Source organism: Acartia tonsa, chromosome 13, assembly GCF_053477335.1.
Source record: "Acartia tonsa isolate MP-2025a chromosome 13, ASM5347733v1, whole genome shotgun sequence".
NCBI classification, from domain to species: domain Eukaryota; kingdom Metazoa; phylum Arthropoda; class Copepoda; order Calanoida; family Acartiidae; genus Acartia; species Acartia tonsa.
In genome coordinates this window covers 19,347,016-19,363,414 of record NC_137272.1, presented here as the reverse complement: position 1 = coordinate 19,363,414, position 16,399 = coordinate 19,347,016, and the positions used below count along the sequence as shown (strand labels likewise).

Below are 16,399 nucleotides of genomic sequence, written 5' to 3'. Positions count from 1 at the left end.
TGGCTAAGGATCTCGCTAACTGTTATACCGTTATAGTTAATTACAATTAAGCTTATTATAGTTCCAGGAAGTTATGTATAATTGTTTAAGGGGTGAAAAAAAGTTTCTTTCTTAATTTTTCTTTTTCAAAATGAATTTTAAGTAGAGGGTCGTCTTACATCCCAGCCCTCCCCCCCCCCCCTCCTCTCCTTCTCTAAAGTGTCTCTGAGGACGTAGTAACTAGTATATAAATAACTTATTATGTCATCATCTATTTTATTTCAAACACCATAACTTTTACTAAGCTTTGTCGGATAGATGGACAAAATATGTCGGATTTTAGTTACATAGAATAAAGACGCTTTGAAAATAATCAAATATAACTTGAATAGCAAGGCTACACTTTAATAATGAAATCTTTATGATTGCAAAAGGTTATTTACTACGTTATTTAGACCCGCCAAGAAAAGATGAACAACGGGTTGAACTCAGTGTTTAGAGAAATAGAGGAACAGAGACAGGTTAGTACGAAACAGGAGGACGGACGAATTTTTTATGACTTTTGTAGCACTTAAAAACATTTTTATTTCAAATGTAGCAGATAAAAACAAAAAAAAAGTATTTCAATATTTCTTAACCACAAGTATAATGGCGGGAAGTATCCAATTTTTTTTGTATTTTATTTTCACAGTAGTTTTTTATGCTTATTTTGGGTTAGGTTAGATTAAGTAACGGTAAGAAAATGGCCGCTGTATGGGCCAGAATGTTTTTATTCATAAAAAATAAAAAGACCTTTAAAAATTTATAAAGTCCGCAATCACCACCCAAAAAGTCAAGAATCCGCGAATTAATCAGCTTTTTTTTCTTGGCGGATTTTGTAAATATTCGGCGGATTGTCATTCCTTAATTATTTATTTAGGTGGTAAACGCACTAGAACAGGACAAGCTAAATCTTGGAGTATTTTTCACAAAACAGAATGAGTTATCCCAGGCGCAGAAGAAACTTATGATGATGGAAAAACAGGTAAATGAATATGACACAACCCAATCTTTCCCGATTTTGTATAATTTTTGATGGAACACGACTCCAGTGACGTCATATTTTTCTTTCCCGAAAAAAGGGAAGGGGGGAAGAAAAAAAGAGATGGGAGAAAAGGGGGTGTTCCCCATCTCTTTTGAAGAGATTTTCTTCCCCCTTTCCTTTTTCGGGAAAGAAAAATATGACGTCACTGGAGTCGTGTTCCATCAAAAATTATACAAAATCGGGAAAGATTGGGTTGTGTCAATGAATATTACGAAAAGGCGAAATGTACATAAAATTTGATGAAGTGGGGGGACAAAGTGTTCCAAAAATCAACCGTGTAACGTCATAGAAATGAGAGAGATGAGGGGAGAAGTGGGAAAGAATACTCATAAACAAAGATATGGATAATCCATCATTTTTATGACGTCACATGGCTGATTTTTCAAGACACTTTGTCGTCCCAATGTGTGTTTTGGAAAACTGTCTTAATAAGCAGCTGATCTTTACGTAATGACGACAGATAATGTAAGTTTTAGAGTAGCTATGCTACTAAAATGTACAGACAAATTTTCTAGTTTTTTTTAAAGAAGGCGTCTTAACTTTTTTGCTTTTTATTTATAATAGCTAGTCGGTGTTTTTAGTAAGTAATAGATGTAAAATGGTCCATAGAATTTAAATATGCAATCGTTCTATAAGAGGTCTACATTGCATATCTAAATTCTATGGACCATTTTACATCTATTACTAAAAACACCGACTAGCTATTCTAAATAAAAAGCAAAGAAGACACCTTCTTTTAGATTATGATGAAGAAAAGAATGGAAGCATATCAACAAAAACAGGAAATTAAATAAAATTTTATAAAATTTTTCTAGACATCTTTTAATCTACAAAATTGTTGTCATTTTATCTTAATTTTTTTCACGCATCTTTTACCATAACTAACTTTAAATAAAACCAAACTCCAGATCACAATATCTTTTTTCAAAGATTGATTTATCGATCATTGTCATACATCTAACAAAAGGGGTGATTTTTTGCGTAATTCCGTAAAGTTGGGTTGCAATCAAATGCTTTTATTAAGTCAAAGTGTTCTTAATTATGACCAAGTTTATATTTATATAAGAAATGGTCATAATTAAGAACAGTTTTAATTAGTAAGCGCATTTGACTAAACGGTTACACACAACTCTATGCAAAATACGCAAAAAATCGCCCCTTTTACTTTTTACAGAAAATTTTTATTTATTTGTACAGAGGATGCTAGATGCTAACCCCGCAGTTAACCCATATGACAGGAACCATATAACATCATTGCATTGTCAGTCAGTTTACATTAGGAAGGGAGGGGATATTGGGCTGTTTATTGCACTAGTCCCCAAAGTTTTATGATAATATTTACTCATTCGTTAAACATTTTAGTGACTCTTATTGAATTTTAATTAGTTGGTTAATTAAGTCCAAACTTTGCAAACACTTGTAATCTACAGAAGGGTTAATTTTGTGTAACATCATTGGAGATGAACATTAATTTAACGGCAATTAGCTTTTCCCTATAGAACCTTGCATTACATTAGTTTAACTGTCTGTTGTACTAATAACTAATACTTTTTAAAAATATCAATAAAAATATCTACAAAACTGTTAGGAACAATGTAATGATGTCAAAAATTTTTGCAGAGAATTTTCTGATACCCCAATACAACCGAAATATCTAACTCAAGAATCACAGGTAAAATTTTAACAATTTTCACCTCTTATAAGGCCAATTTGTACTTTTTAAGGTACGGGGCCCCTTTACAGTGTTTTCTTTTTAAAGTTTGTCTTTCATATTTTATAAAATTTGTCGACTTTTAGCTGTTTTTTTTAATCCATTAATTTTTTTCGAACAGGAGAAAACAATCTTCAGTCATTTATGTCCTTTACATGAAGTTTTATGATGCATGCCTGCCTATAGTATAAATCAGAAGTAACAAATTCATCTGATATTTTAGTAGGTTTTTTGTCTGTATCTTAAGATTAGGTAACTGCTGAACCGATTAAGTTCTCTATTTTATAAGCTCTTTAAAAGGTCCCTGAATGGTTTTAGGCTTTTAAATTTTTATATCTATGTTTAGTTTTAGGCCATTTTCCTACTTTCCTCACTCCATCAAATACAGAGCTCCTAGATGCCAGGAGCGAAGCTATTAGTATTTAATAATTAAAACCTGTTTATATTGCAGGATTGTGAATTAACCGCCTGGTCTCCTTGGTCCCAGCAATGTTCAGCTAGCTGTGGAGTTGGATACAGGTAAACTATCCTTGGTTTCAGAAATGTTCAGCTAGCTTATAAGTTGGATACAGGTAAACTATCCTTGGTTCCAGCAATGTTCAGCTAGCTTACGAGTTGGATACAGGTAAACTCTCCTTGGTCCCAGCAATGTTCAGCTAGCTGTGGAGTTGAATACAGGTAAACTATCCTTGGTACCAGCAATGTTCAGCTAGCCGTGGAGTTGGATACAGGTAAACTATCCTTGTTCCCAGCAATGTTGAGCTAGCTGTGGAGTTGGATACAGGTAAACTATCCTTGGTTCCAGCAATGTTCAGCTAGCCGTGGAGTTAGATACAGGTAAACTATCCTTGGTGCCAGAAATGTTCAGCTAGCTGTGGAGTTGGATACAGGTAAACTCTCATTGGTTCCAGCAATGTTCAGCTAGCTGTGGTGTTGGATACAGGTAAACTATCCTTGTTTCCAGCAATGTTGAGCTAGCTGTGGAGTTGGATACAGGTAAACTATCCTTGGTACCAGCAATATTCAGCTAGCTGTGGAGTTGGATACAGGTAAACTATCCTTGGTCTCAGCATTGTTCAGCTAGCTCGTTTTCATCTTATGGTTGTAAATTTTTATATTAGTAAAAAACTGGATTCATAATTTTTCAGTATGGCTGAGACCTGGTTCTAATCCACCGGGTATTAATCGAAGCGATACTGAACATAACTATTATAATATTTTAGACAACGATTCCGACAAGTATCCCGGCCAGCCCAGGGTGCTGGGAAGCCGTGCAGCCGCCTGTTAGTCCGCAAGGAACAGTGTGACCTGCCCGCCTGTCCCTCTCTCTGCAGGACTGGTCAGTGGGCGGACTGGGGACCCTGCACCAAGACCTGCGGCTCAGATGGGGTACAGAACAGATATAGACAGGTAGAATTTAGGGAGGTGTCAATGAAGCTTAAATTTATACTTTTTTACATCAAGGACTTGGGGTACTTAACATAATTTATTTTTTTTTACTAATTTTTGAGACTTTGGGTAATAGCGCAAAATGTTTAACAACATTTTCTTATTCGTTTACATAATAACTTTGGCGACTTTTACTGAATTTTGATCGGAAGGTTTATAAAGTTGGGTGTTCCAATGTTTCAACTACCTACTAAATTTTAATCTACAGAAGAGGTCAATTAGAGTTTTATCTTCAGAAAAGTACATCAAATTTATCAGACATTGACTTATCCTTTTACATCCTTGGCAAAATGCCGTTAAATAGTTACTCTTCAAGCCAACGAAGCTTACTGAAACTAATCAAAAGCAAACAATCTTTTGTTGTCAACTATTAATGGCAAAAATATAATTTTAAGAAATTCACAATAAATGATTTCAGGTATCAAGTCCCGAATGTGGAGCGGATCAAGAAAGTCGAGTATGTCTGCTGCCTTGCTGTCCAGGACAAAAATACTGCTAGCTAGATCCACCCTCAAAACTAATTTACTGACAGCTGCTTATAAGCAAAAATGACAAAACTATAAAAAAAAAAGTATGCAACTGGTTTATGGAAGCTTGCTAGCAGCTCCATGCTCTAAAATTTCCGTTCTATTAATAATAGTTATTTCTCGCATCGCATTATAAACGGCTTTCCGCGGATATAGAAAGTAAAATTATGAGATTAAAACTAGTTTTTTTAGCCCCGAGGTGCCAAAGGCACCGGCTAAAAAAACTGGTTTTAATCTTATGATTGTACATTTTCATATTCGTAGAAAGCTGGATATAATACGATGCTAGACATAGTTTTTTCGTATGGATGAGAACCGGTTCCTATCCACCGGATTAGAATGAATACGAGAAAAACTTTTATTTAATAAGGAAAAATATGATTACTTGACTGCAATAAGAGGATATTGAAAAATAGTCTTGATAAGACAGTGTCAAGGTTAGGTTTTTTAAAAGTAAAAAATAATAAAGATTTGAGTATTGTTTTAAGTAAAATACAATATTAGGGCTATGAAAAGAATCTATTAACTTTATCTTCAAAATCGTTGAACTAAAAACACCAGAGAAGATAAACTATTCTAACGAAGACGAAGAATGTCTCTCAAAAATAAATTCTGACGTCATAAAAATGAGGGATTTCGAGAGGGGGAGTAGGAAAGAAAACCCCTAAAAAAGAGATGGATAATTATTATCGTCCTCTTACTCTTTGAATGTAAATACTGCAAAGTAACATAATAAAGAATGAGATTAATGAATAACAATTAAATTCAAAGATAAAATAACATATCAAAACAAAAAAAAACAAGTTAAATTCAAATCTTTATTTTATATTTCTTACATAATCTTAAATACAATAATATAGCCTAAAACTATGAAAAAAAGTGTCGAAAATGTAAAATTTATTTGAAGCCTTTTGATTTTAATTGTTCTTATATTATTATAGTATTTTATGTTCTGATTGATAGAAGAGGCACGTTAGCGTAAACCATTTTCATTACCGCAGATTTTGAGGGTAGTTCAAAAACTTTGGACAAAAAAGCTGAAGTTTTTGGTTATATTGCTTCTAACCAAGGGGTATGGTTAAGAAAACCCAGAGATCTAAAGGGATAAACTTTGGGAACTAGTGTAATTAACAGCCCATTGTCCCCTCTCTCTCTGGGGAAGTCCCTCCCTTTTACTGCGAAAATGGTTTAAACACACGTTCCCCTTTTGTCTTGCACAAAAATAATTTACTTTCAATGTTAATACATATTCTAAACTGTTAAACAGTAATATTCATGGATACAGGGAGAGGACAATGGGCAAAGATCCGCCTTTGGTAGCCTATACTTATTAAGAAAGAGGTGTAGATTTTTCTAAAGGCCATTGTCTGCTCTCTCCCTGGATAAAATAAAAAATGATCTAATTCTCATTAATATATTAACTGTATATTGTATAAGTATACTATAATAAATAATTTAGAAAAGCTAAGTTAATCTTTTGTATGTTTAATTAAATACTTGTTTAATAAATGTATTATATAAATAATTTAAACTTTTAATAAATACTAAATAATATTAACGACGTATATTAACAAGAACAAGAATGTTCATAAGTAGAAAAGCAATAACAGCATTTTTCAACAAAGTTAATTTTTATAAATATTGTGATTGAATAAATATTCTATCAGTTGGAAAACTCATTTAATTCAAAGCTAATAATTCATATAGCGACAGGGGAAAATTGGTCGGCAATTTAGGTTGATCATATGGACCTTATTTATTGGTCAGTTCGTTCATCCAGTTAGGGTGGAGGGGATAAGGTAAAGGGAATGGATAGTGCTTATCATTATTTTAGCCAGCTGTGAGTATCACTTAATTAAGAGAACATAAAAATCTGGTGCAACATCTGCGTCATTATAAATCTATTAAGCTAATGGTGATTTTGAATTCCAACAATGAACATGAAGCTAGAGTAAAACTAAAAATACTAGTTATAGATTATCTTTGCTACAAATGAACTATCTATAAGTTTCTTTCAAATGTTAGATCCTGTTTTAAAAATGATGAATTTTTTTATCTTGTTCTTTTTAAGCCTAGTTTTTTTATTGACTAATATATTAACGAATAATATCACAAACGAACGATTATAAAGATCAAAAGTAAGAGAAAAAGTCAAAACATCATTACAAAATGTACTAATACGATAATGAGATATGAAAATTGAAAAATAAGATAATTCAAGATCAAAATACTTTTTTGAAACTTGTTACAAACTTTGACTGGTATATTAAGACTGATAATTTTTATTTTCAAAAAAAAATCCACGCTTCCATTTTTAAAATTTACATCTATTAAAAATTTTCTTTTTAAGGCAATTTTTTTTGTGTGAAAAAATTCAACTTTGAAGTTGGAAAACCTACTGAAAAGATTTTTAAGATAAGGAACATCTTTTTAATGTTGGGAGAAAAAATATCTTGAAAATGACAAAAGAGAAAAAATTTTAACTTCCAGAAAAAAATCTTCAAAATTTTGGCTGAAAAATCCTCCAAAAACTTGGCACTCTTTACAAAACTTCAAGATCTACGTGTCTGACTTCTGGGTGTAGAGTTTTGAGGTTCTTCTCAATTCTGTCCACTTCAGAGCCAAGGCAATCCACTATATTCTCTCCGTGGTTCAACAAAAACTCCTAAAGTTTTACATCGGAAATTATTAATCCTTATAGAAAATTTAAAGTAATGTAGCAACAAAAAGAAAGTCTCATGTACGACTATTTTATTTAACACTAGTGGTAGTTGAAGCACTAACTGTGTATTGTAATGTGTTGCGCCTGTTTAATGGCTAAGGTATTCCCTTCAATCTTACTATTACTGTCACGCGCTGAACATAACAGCAATAGGCTTAACGTCTCTAGTATGGCACGGTATGGTTCAGACTCGTAACCGAGAGCAAGAGACAAGCTTCAAATTACTTTTCATGTTTAGACTACAAAACCCTTGAAATGTTTGTAAATTAAACTAACAACATTAAAGTTTCACGACAAAAGGACAATTCTAGCACATTCACCTGTGCTTCCTCTTCTGTTTTGACCTTCTGCATGGCCAGCATAATATGCTGCATGTTTTGCTTGGTAAGATAAGATCTCGCCAATTCTCGTCCATCAAAATCAACTTCTGCCTTGTACCTAAAACACATAATTGTTTCTAAAATGAATGGCAGTTTCCCTCAATAAGCCTAGTCGAGCACAGAATATTCCCTTATTTTTAAAGGTAAGGCATAAAAGAAAAATCTATCCCTCCCCCGGCCCCCCCCCCCCTATCTTTATTTTACATAAAAAAATAAGGTAGGGGAGCTGGATATTTTCTGTGCTCCCTAGGCACTTTAAGAAGTAGCACTGAATGAATACTATACAATTCGCTAAATACGTTATAACCACAAGATTTCTTGCATATTGGACATTCTAGACTTTACTATTTCTAGTCTTTCTAAGGCTGGTTATAACCCTTTTTGTATTTTCTTCTTACTCCGATATTTAAATTACATTGTTCATTTTAAAAGCTTTTTACCTGACTATTCCATTCCCCATGTCAATACCCTTCACATCATAAACCTAATAAAGAAAAAAATGTAATAGGTTCAACTTTTTATGTAGGTACACTTTTGGGGAAAATCCAAAATATAAATTTCACATAATGGTATTATGGTATTTAATGTCAGCCTAAGACTAAAAGAAATAATTCACAGTGGGATCTTTTGCCAAAAAACGGGACATTAAGGGTAGACAAAAGTAAACATCAATAAAAAAGCTTGTATTTGACGAAATGATGTGATTTCTTTTGCTTTAACTCAAAAATAACATAAATTTTGCTCCTGTTAACTTCTATTGTGCATTTGGTATGTACGTCTTGCTGTTTTGGAGGAGCGAAGCTACCCTATTTTTAAAAAATCTATAAACCTTCATAACTTTAGTTAGGATAGGAATATTTTAACAAATTTATTGGTATAAGAGGATAACGCCAAATAATTTACTGAAAAGATCTATCAACTAATTCCGAATAATTTCACCCGGACTTTTTTACATTAAAACCAAATTATACACATCTAAAGACTGCGCCTCTAGCATCTAGGAACTTAAAAATAGCTTAAACCATCCCAAGCCATAAATCTGAAATAAATGAGTCTAAAACCACCCCGAGATCTATATGAAGATTCCTTGAAATAGATAACCCAATCGGTTCAGTGGTTATTGAGATCTTAAGCTTCAGACAAAAGTATCTTACTACTTTATATAATAGGATTTCATAGAGCCAAATCAAATAGCTCAACAAAGTTTTACCTGTCTAACCATAATATCTCCTTCCAATTCTTTATTAAGAACTTCAAGTCTATCATCTGGGATAGATCTTCCAACCAAAGCCTAATTCATTTAAATAACGATAAGTAATTATTACTAAATATGGTCGTGATTTTTATTCCTTAGTAATAGCATAAATGCTTTTTTTAACGTATTTTCAAGTAACCCAGAACTTCCCCACATTGTTTATAAGTGTTATACAGAAAAAGAAAAATACATTTTTAAACATTTCTAAATCCACCAATTAAATAATCCTCAATGTCATTAAAGAGTTTCAGTAGGAAGTAAAAACAGATGAACGTAAATACCAAACAAACCTAAGGATATATTCAATAATAGAAGGTATGCTTTACTTAATGGTACTTCGACTTAAACAAAGCATTTACCTGTGAATTAGAATAAATCATGAATGAGGCCACCGAAGCCAGCAAAGATGCAATGATAATAGATCCTGCAGCGTCATACACGTGTGATCCTGTCACGTGGGACAACCCCATACATGCACCAGCTACGCAAACACCTACAAATTAAATGATAAATCTTTGTAACATTATTAGCAATAACTAAATTTTTGGCAATTTCCCGTCAAAGTGCCTTTTAAAGAACTGAAATCCCCCCCCCAAAAAAAAATGAAAAATATATTGAAATTAAATGGGGGGGGGGGGGGGGGTGGACTTTGTAGTTAGGTTAGGTTATGTAGGGTACTGGGTAAGGCAAAAAGGTAAAAATAAAAAATATACCTCCCCTCACTATAAATTATTCTAAAAATAAAAAAGGAGACGGGAGTTCAGGGCTCGATAAGAAATCATCAATTTTCCCCTTTCTTACTGACCTTAATACATAACCTTGAAAATTCAAGTGCAAAAAAGAAAATTTTAACAGAAAAAAAACTTTTCGAGATTCGACAAAAGTTTTAAGTGGGCGACATTTTTATGACTTTTTAAAAGCGAAGCTTTTCTATCATTAGGGTCGGTCCGTACGTCCGTCCGTCCTTCCGTACGTCTGTCCGTCCGTACGTCCGTCCGAGATAGATAGCTTTTATTCGTTAATTTAGGCATGTTAGAATTGTCCTATCGATTTCAAACTTTGCATGATGATTCCTGTAGTAGTTGGGTACGATTTAGAAAGCGTAGCAACTCTATAATCATTACCAGAATGTCCGTACGTCCATTTTAAACATGTTGATTTTTCTACTTTTTTAACAACAAATTTTCAAGTGTTCTAATTATCCGTTTGATCTGGTTTTTGGTATATTGATTCCTGGGACAACAAAGAACAATATTATAAGCGAAGCAACTCTATAATCAAGTCCAAAAATGTAAGTATGTCCATAAATATTATCATGCTTCAAGCAGTTTTTCAACATATTTACTTACAATTTTGCTTCGACTCTTATACTTTTAAATTCTGATTATTCAGTTCAGATACTATACAAGTGTTAATGTCCGTTTGTCCTACCGTTTCAGTGCTTCGCTTTTATAGATGTTGTCATCCTTGTTTTTCTTAGTTTTCAATAATTTCTTCATAAGTACATTACAATGATACCTGTAACAGCAGCAATATCTTCAAGGAGGACGACATTTACACAAGGGTCCCATCCACTCCACACATATTCTAAATTAGGATAATAAATTAAACTATTCAATCCATAGCCGTACCCATAACCGCGCTCGCAGTTGACAGTCAATACCAGATCTAATATTTGTCGACTCCCAAGCTAGGTTAAAACTACCAACACATCCATTATTTAACACAGTCATATCATTTCAACTATTTTAGCTATAATAATAAAACTAGGGCTGGCAATCCGCCTAATAATTGACTCGGATTCGGATTCTTGCAAAAATCCGCCCAAAAAATAGCGGATTAATTCTTGGATTGCGGATTCTAGCAAAATTTTAAAAGGCAATTTGTAAATAAATAAAAACGGATTCGTTGTCCAAAATTTGGGTGGATTGCCGATTGCAATCCCTAAATAGAACGAAGATAATTTCTATTGAATACCTGTAAAAGTTGTCCCTTGTTCCAATGCACTCTTTCTTATACTTCTGATGGCCATGTAAAGAGTTATACTCTCAGACACAAAACTATTAGAAAAACATCTTTATTAATGAATGAACTTATTTTATCTCATTTATTTTAACTCCTACTTTCCTACTTATTTATTCCCCAATAGACATCGCCCAAAAATTAATAAGGAATAAAGTTTTTTTTTGTCTGAAGCCTAAGATTTCAATATGTACTAATCTAATTGAGTTCCCATTTAGATTTAGGCATTGAGAGGGTTTTAGACTATTTATCAGCACCCTTACTAACCCTTTTAATACAGAGAGCATATATGATAGTGGCGCAGCCGCTATTCAATTTTAACTGACAAAAAATGTGTTTTCTGTCTCTTTTCTATCTTAGTAACGCCTGTAAGACAACTAATCCTATAGAATTAGATGCACACAAAGGGATGGTCTAGGCTCAAACCTGACACCTTCTTATTAGCAAGCAGGAAACATACGCGGAATTAATAAGCTCCCTTGGGACAGCGAGTCAAGTCATAAAGTCACTTGAACGTGGAGCTTGATAGCACTAGTGGCTATACAAAAGTGCCCCGTCCTTCTCCATGACAACTTAGGTCCAAACACTAAGAAATAATAGATACACGCACACTAATCAAAATTTATCAGGCTAGGATCTATAATATTATTAAAATAAAAATGTTCCTGGCTCCAAGAATGCCCAGGGCCAGTGGCAGACTCTCCATTTCTGTATGGGGATGATATAATCCTTGAATTCCGTGGTAACCACTCAGACCTATAAAAAAATACCATAAATGGTACCTATTAATATCAAATAAAAACTCGTCGATTTTTTCAAATTAGCGTTAAAATCAATGATCCAAGAAAAAAATTTGGTTGTTGATTTTGCGAACCAGTATAGTACTTATAGTACTGCAGGTACTGTAGGTTAGGTTATTTCATCCGTTCATTAGCCATTACGTTCGAATAGTATCTTATTTTATATTGTAGACTCTTCACAGCAAAATACAGGGTGCGCTATTTAAAACGCTACATTTATTTGACATAGATACTTGAATTTGTATAAATAAATAAATTGGATTGGGTTAACATCATAACGTATGTTGTTTGGAGGTAATTCTACAGTTTTTCTGTCTAAGCTCATTATAGATTTAATTTGTCATGTTACTTCAAATCCAAAGTAAAGAACTGTTCCTTGTATAAAAATACATCAAACACACAAAAACCTAAACGTACCTGCTCCCAAACAGAAAATACCCACGGCAGAAATAAGAGCTGTTACATATTGCATGTTGGAATATCCGTAGGGGTGGCTCTTGTTTGGGTTCTTGGTTGAATAGTGGATTCCGTAAGCCAAAATTATCTAAAGACAGGGAAGTTAGTGGATGATTAAGATCACAACAATCAACAAATGAAAAACTCTGTCTTATAATATAATATTGTTCGGGGATTTTTTTATATTTCTTTCAACTACAATGCACCCCCCCCCCCCCCCCCCCCTCTAAAAAGATAATTTATTTATTCATATCATTCATTATCAAACATAGAAAGATAATTCAACTTATTTTTAAGATTAGCTGGTTTCCTATTACTCTATGGGGACTAATATGGACATTCCAAGACCCTTTATAGAAAAACACAACCCGATACATACAATTTTTTAGATTTTTAATGTAATTAAAGCAAATCTACAATAGTTACGTATTTTGAATCTTTCCAAATAAATTGTAGGCCTAGATGATTCATTTCGGTTGCCATATTCCTCTATATCTTGGCAGGCACTCACCTGATTAAGTGTATCAGCAAGACTATGGATGGCCTCTGAGAACATGGAATGTGAACCTGTCATCACCCAAGCAAACACCTTCATCAATCAAGGATTATCTTTGGTTTGAAATATTTTCCCCGTAGCGCTTTGAAACCGATTAATATCCGGTGGATTAGAAATGTTTCTCAGCCTAACTATAAAATTATGTCTAGCATCGTATCCAGATCATAACCAGTGCCTTCGCTGCAAAAGAGCAGAAAAACAAATGCTAGCAGACGAAAACGGTCCCCAACACTGGATCCAGGTAGTTGTCTAGGTTATACATCTATATTTATAGATTTATTCTTGATATTGGACATTTTAACTTTCTTTTAAAAATATTCCTTTCCTTGCATCCAAAGTTTGCAGTGTTTATGGCAATAGCTGACATAACAACTCGCCCGGAGTCACCTAAAACAGATTATATTAGAAAAAGTTAAGTAGGTATATAATTTCGATTTGAAGACAAACAAAACCAGCATGAGTTACTTGCCTGTTAATCCAGCTTTTGCTTTATTTCGTTCAAACTGAAGGTTCCTTACTGGCCAGTTAGCCCGGTCCATTTTTGCTATTTCCCTCTCCTGAAACATTTTTAATAATTTAGGCATATTATAAAAAAATCGGTGTTGAACATCCATTTTCAATTTTCGGATAAAAGAAAAGGGTTATTTCGAAATTAAGAAAAATAAAATGTTCTTTAGATTTTTGTAGGTTTAAGTACCTAGGTAACAAAAATATTTTTATGTGAATAGTCTTTTTTTTGTCCTCATAATAAAGTAAAAGGATCTCTGTCTGTGTGTATGTATGTCTGTCTGTATCGAAGGATCTCGCTAACTGCTGAACCAATTTGGTTCTCTTTTACATTGTAGCTGCTTATAGGTCCTGGGAAGGTTTTAAATTTTCTGGAGGAAGGGTACCACCACCGTCCATTACGGATAACGCCCATAGAAAAAAACAACCCCATCCCAATTTTTTCCTTTTTGAAAGTAAATTTAAAACATTCACTCCTCAAGTGCCACTAGAGGCCACTTGGGGGCTTTGCCTTTATGGATGTTGTAACCTCATTGTATTAAAATAGTTTTTACCTTAAGTTTGTTAATAACTAGTTTCCTGTAGATAGGAAAATTTGCTTCCTCCTCTTTTTGCTCCTTTAATTTTTGTTATCCCGTTATAAAAAAATCTTAATTGTATGTTTTAGAAGGGTTTTTACATACATTTTTGAAACTTAAATGTTTATTTTTCATTTTTTGAGGATTGGCGAGCAAAAATAAAAATAAAATTCGAAGATTTTTTCGAAGTTTTTTGAGAGATTTTTCATTCTTAATTTTTTTGGAGGGATAAACATTCCTTGATTTCTCTCTCTAGTTCTACTCGTTCTAAGGATCCCCATTTGGACACAGCTCGCGATTCAACGTCCTATAATAGTGTATTTTATAAAATTGTTAAAAATAAAAAACAAAGCTTTGTTATTTTGCTTCATTATTGTAAAAGCAAAGTTGATTATGATAAAAATACAGATATCCGTAATACCTTTATTCATATAACTTCATAAAAAATAACCCTCATTAAGTCCTTTAAAACTTTTACGCTAATTAAAAACATTTTTGAAAAAATTTTGTGTTTTTTTATTAGAGATATAAATGCAATAAAACGATAAAACTTGTTTCAAAAAAGAATAATGGTAATTATATGGGAAACATTGGTACTATTAATATATTTAAAACACCTCGCCAAATTAAAAAAAATGAAATATTTAAATAACACTATTACTACTTCAAAAAGGCTTAAAAACAGACCTAAACTTATCCTCATATAAAAGTCACAGGATGTTTGTCTATCAGTCTGTATGTTTCTGCACCTTAAGATCTTGCTTACCACTCTGGACTAGTAAGTTTCTTATCTAACTTAAAGATGTTATCTTTACTTTTTAAAAAAATAAGGGTACCGCCACCTTCCTACGAGAAATCACCCCCTCTTTTTAAAATTATTTTTCTTTTCAAAACTAAAATGTAAGATGAGGGACATTGTCAATTACCCCCCCCCCCCCTCACACACACACCCTAAAGTGCACGGGGCATAGCCGCTAGTGACTTATAAAGTAGACTCGATATGCAAAACATTACCTTTCTCCAGTAAACTCTGTCGGGGGGAGCATGATCAAACGCGCTCCTACGAATTGTTACCCTAAGACCTCGGAGATCTTCTGCTTTCAACAGGTATTCATCAATAGCTCTCTTCTCTATTTAGCAATAGTTTTGTACTTAATTCCGCTTATGCAGAAAATACACTTTAAGAAACTTTTTGATCACAAAAATCGCATTTTTGATGCTAAGTTTAGACTAGATTAAGTAAAGGTTATGAGAACTCGCAGGGTAAATTGTGAAATACGGATTTAGTATTAAAATATTCCTGTTATAAAATTTCTGTCATAATGAAGTTTCTTTTCTCCCGCTGATTGTGGAGTTTCCTTACTTTGTAATGTCCCTGAAATTAATTTAAAAGATAAAGTTTTGCTGGATGTTTTATTGTCTATGACTACATGGGTCATAGTTTGCCAAAAATAGTTATTTATCTCATCGTATTGTAAACAGCTTTCCGCAAATTTTAAAGTGAAAAAATGGAAGATTATAACCAGCAAGCTAACAAATTTGTAACTATTAAATTTGTGATTTTCATTTAAATATTCAAAGAAAATTGTCTGTAATACGATGCTATCAAATTTTTAAGTAATGCTGAGAATTGGTTCTAAATTGAAACATATTATTATAAACTAAAATGGCCGACCTGTTATTGTAGAAAATAATTTGTTTGAAGTTTTAAAATTCGTGGATTTTACCCCCAACAAGGGCAAACCGCGAAACAGTTGACTGGCAGATAATTGTACTGTCTTTGCAACCCCATAACAATGTAGATCTGGTACATCACTGTTTTTAACACCAGCATGTGTGGCGCCATCTTTTGAGTTAAATTGGAACGTGGCAAAGCATTGTGAAAAGTATTTGGGGTTATCACAGATTTTGTTTTGAGCTAGGATGGGTTTCAGCGCCCGTACACTATAACATTTTAGGACTTAAATTTTAAATTAACTCATTAAGTGGTAATTTAATAAGTTTGCGAACTCAAAAAAAATTGTTTTATAACTAGTTGATTATTGATTTGGTATGGGAATCAACACTTGAAAAAGCGTCATTTTTTTCCACATTATTCCGTAATTTTGTGAGCAAGCTTTCAGTCAAATGCGCTTATTAGGTCAAACTGTTCTAAATTATGCATTTAGTCAAAATTAAGTACAGCTTGACCTAATGAGCGCATTTGACTAGAAGGTTGTACCCACTTTTACGGAATATTACGAAAAACGGTCTTCCTGAAATTCCATATTCAGTTTAAGTTAGACGGAAAGAAATTCGGAAAGTTAGGTAAGTAACTTTCTTTTAAAAAAACATGTGGCAATATAATTTTTGGATGAATTGTTAGCCATTATG

At 33.1% G+C, this 16,399-nt stretch overlaps 2 protein-coding genes across 4 annotated transcripts in view; one reads left to right on the top strand and one right to left on the bottom strand.

The window, feature by feature from the left end:
* LOC145304056 (spondin-1-like) overlaps positions 1–6,308 on the top strand; it is a 132,763-nt gene extending 126,455 nt beyond the window's left edge. For all 3 annotated transcript variants that reach the window (XM_080145815.1, XM_080145814.1, XM_080145816.1), the window contains 8 exons: positions 435–500; positions 899–1,003; positions 1,804–1,845; positions 2,261–2,301; positions 2,684–2,735; positions 3,226–3,293; positions 3,998–4,184; positions 4,642–6,308. In XM_080145815.1, coding sequence (XP_080001941.1) covers positions 435–500; positions 899–1,003; positions 1,804–1,845; positions 2,261–2,301; positions 2,684–2,735; positions 3,226–3,293; positions 3,998–4,184; positions 4,642–4,722 — 642 coding nt within the window. In that variant the 3' untranslated portion in view covers positions 4,723–6,308. The remainder of the gene's footprint in view (positions 1–434; positions 501–898; positions 1,004–1,803; positions 1,846–2,260; positions 2,302–2,683; positions 2,736–3,225; positions 3,294–3,997; positions 4,185–4,641) is intronic.
* On the bottom strand, positions 5,555–16,293 carry ZnT49B (solute carrier family 30 member 9). The gene is made up of 18 exons (XM_080180923.1): positions 16,275–16,293; positions 15,702–15,986; positions 15,329–15,401; positions 15,041–15,158; positions 14,268–14,333; positions 14,003–14,068; positions 13,411–13,498; positions 13,270–13,328; positions 12,897–12,977; positions 12,347–12,473; positions 11,797–11,885; positions 11,085–11,169; positions 10,626–10,694; positions 9,467–9,600; positions 9,063–9,143; positions 8,293–8,336; positions 7,793–7,910; positions 5,555–7,415 (listed from the first exon to the last, which is right to left on the bottom strand). The coding sequence occupies exons 1-18, from the start codon at positions 16,291–16,293 to the stop codon at positions 7,293–7,295; spliced, it is 1,725 nt and encodes a 574-aa protein (XP_080037049.1). The 3' UTR covers positions 5,555–7,292.
* Between the last annotated feature and the right edge of the window lie 106 nt (positions 16,294–16,399).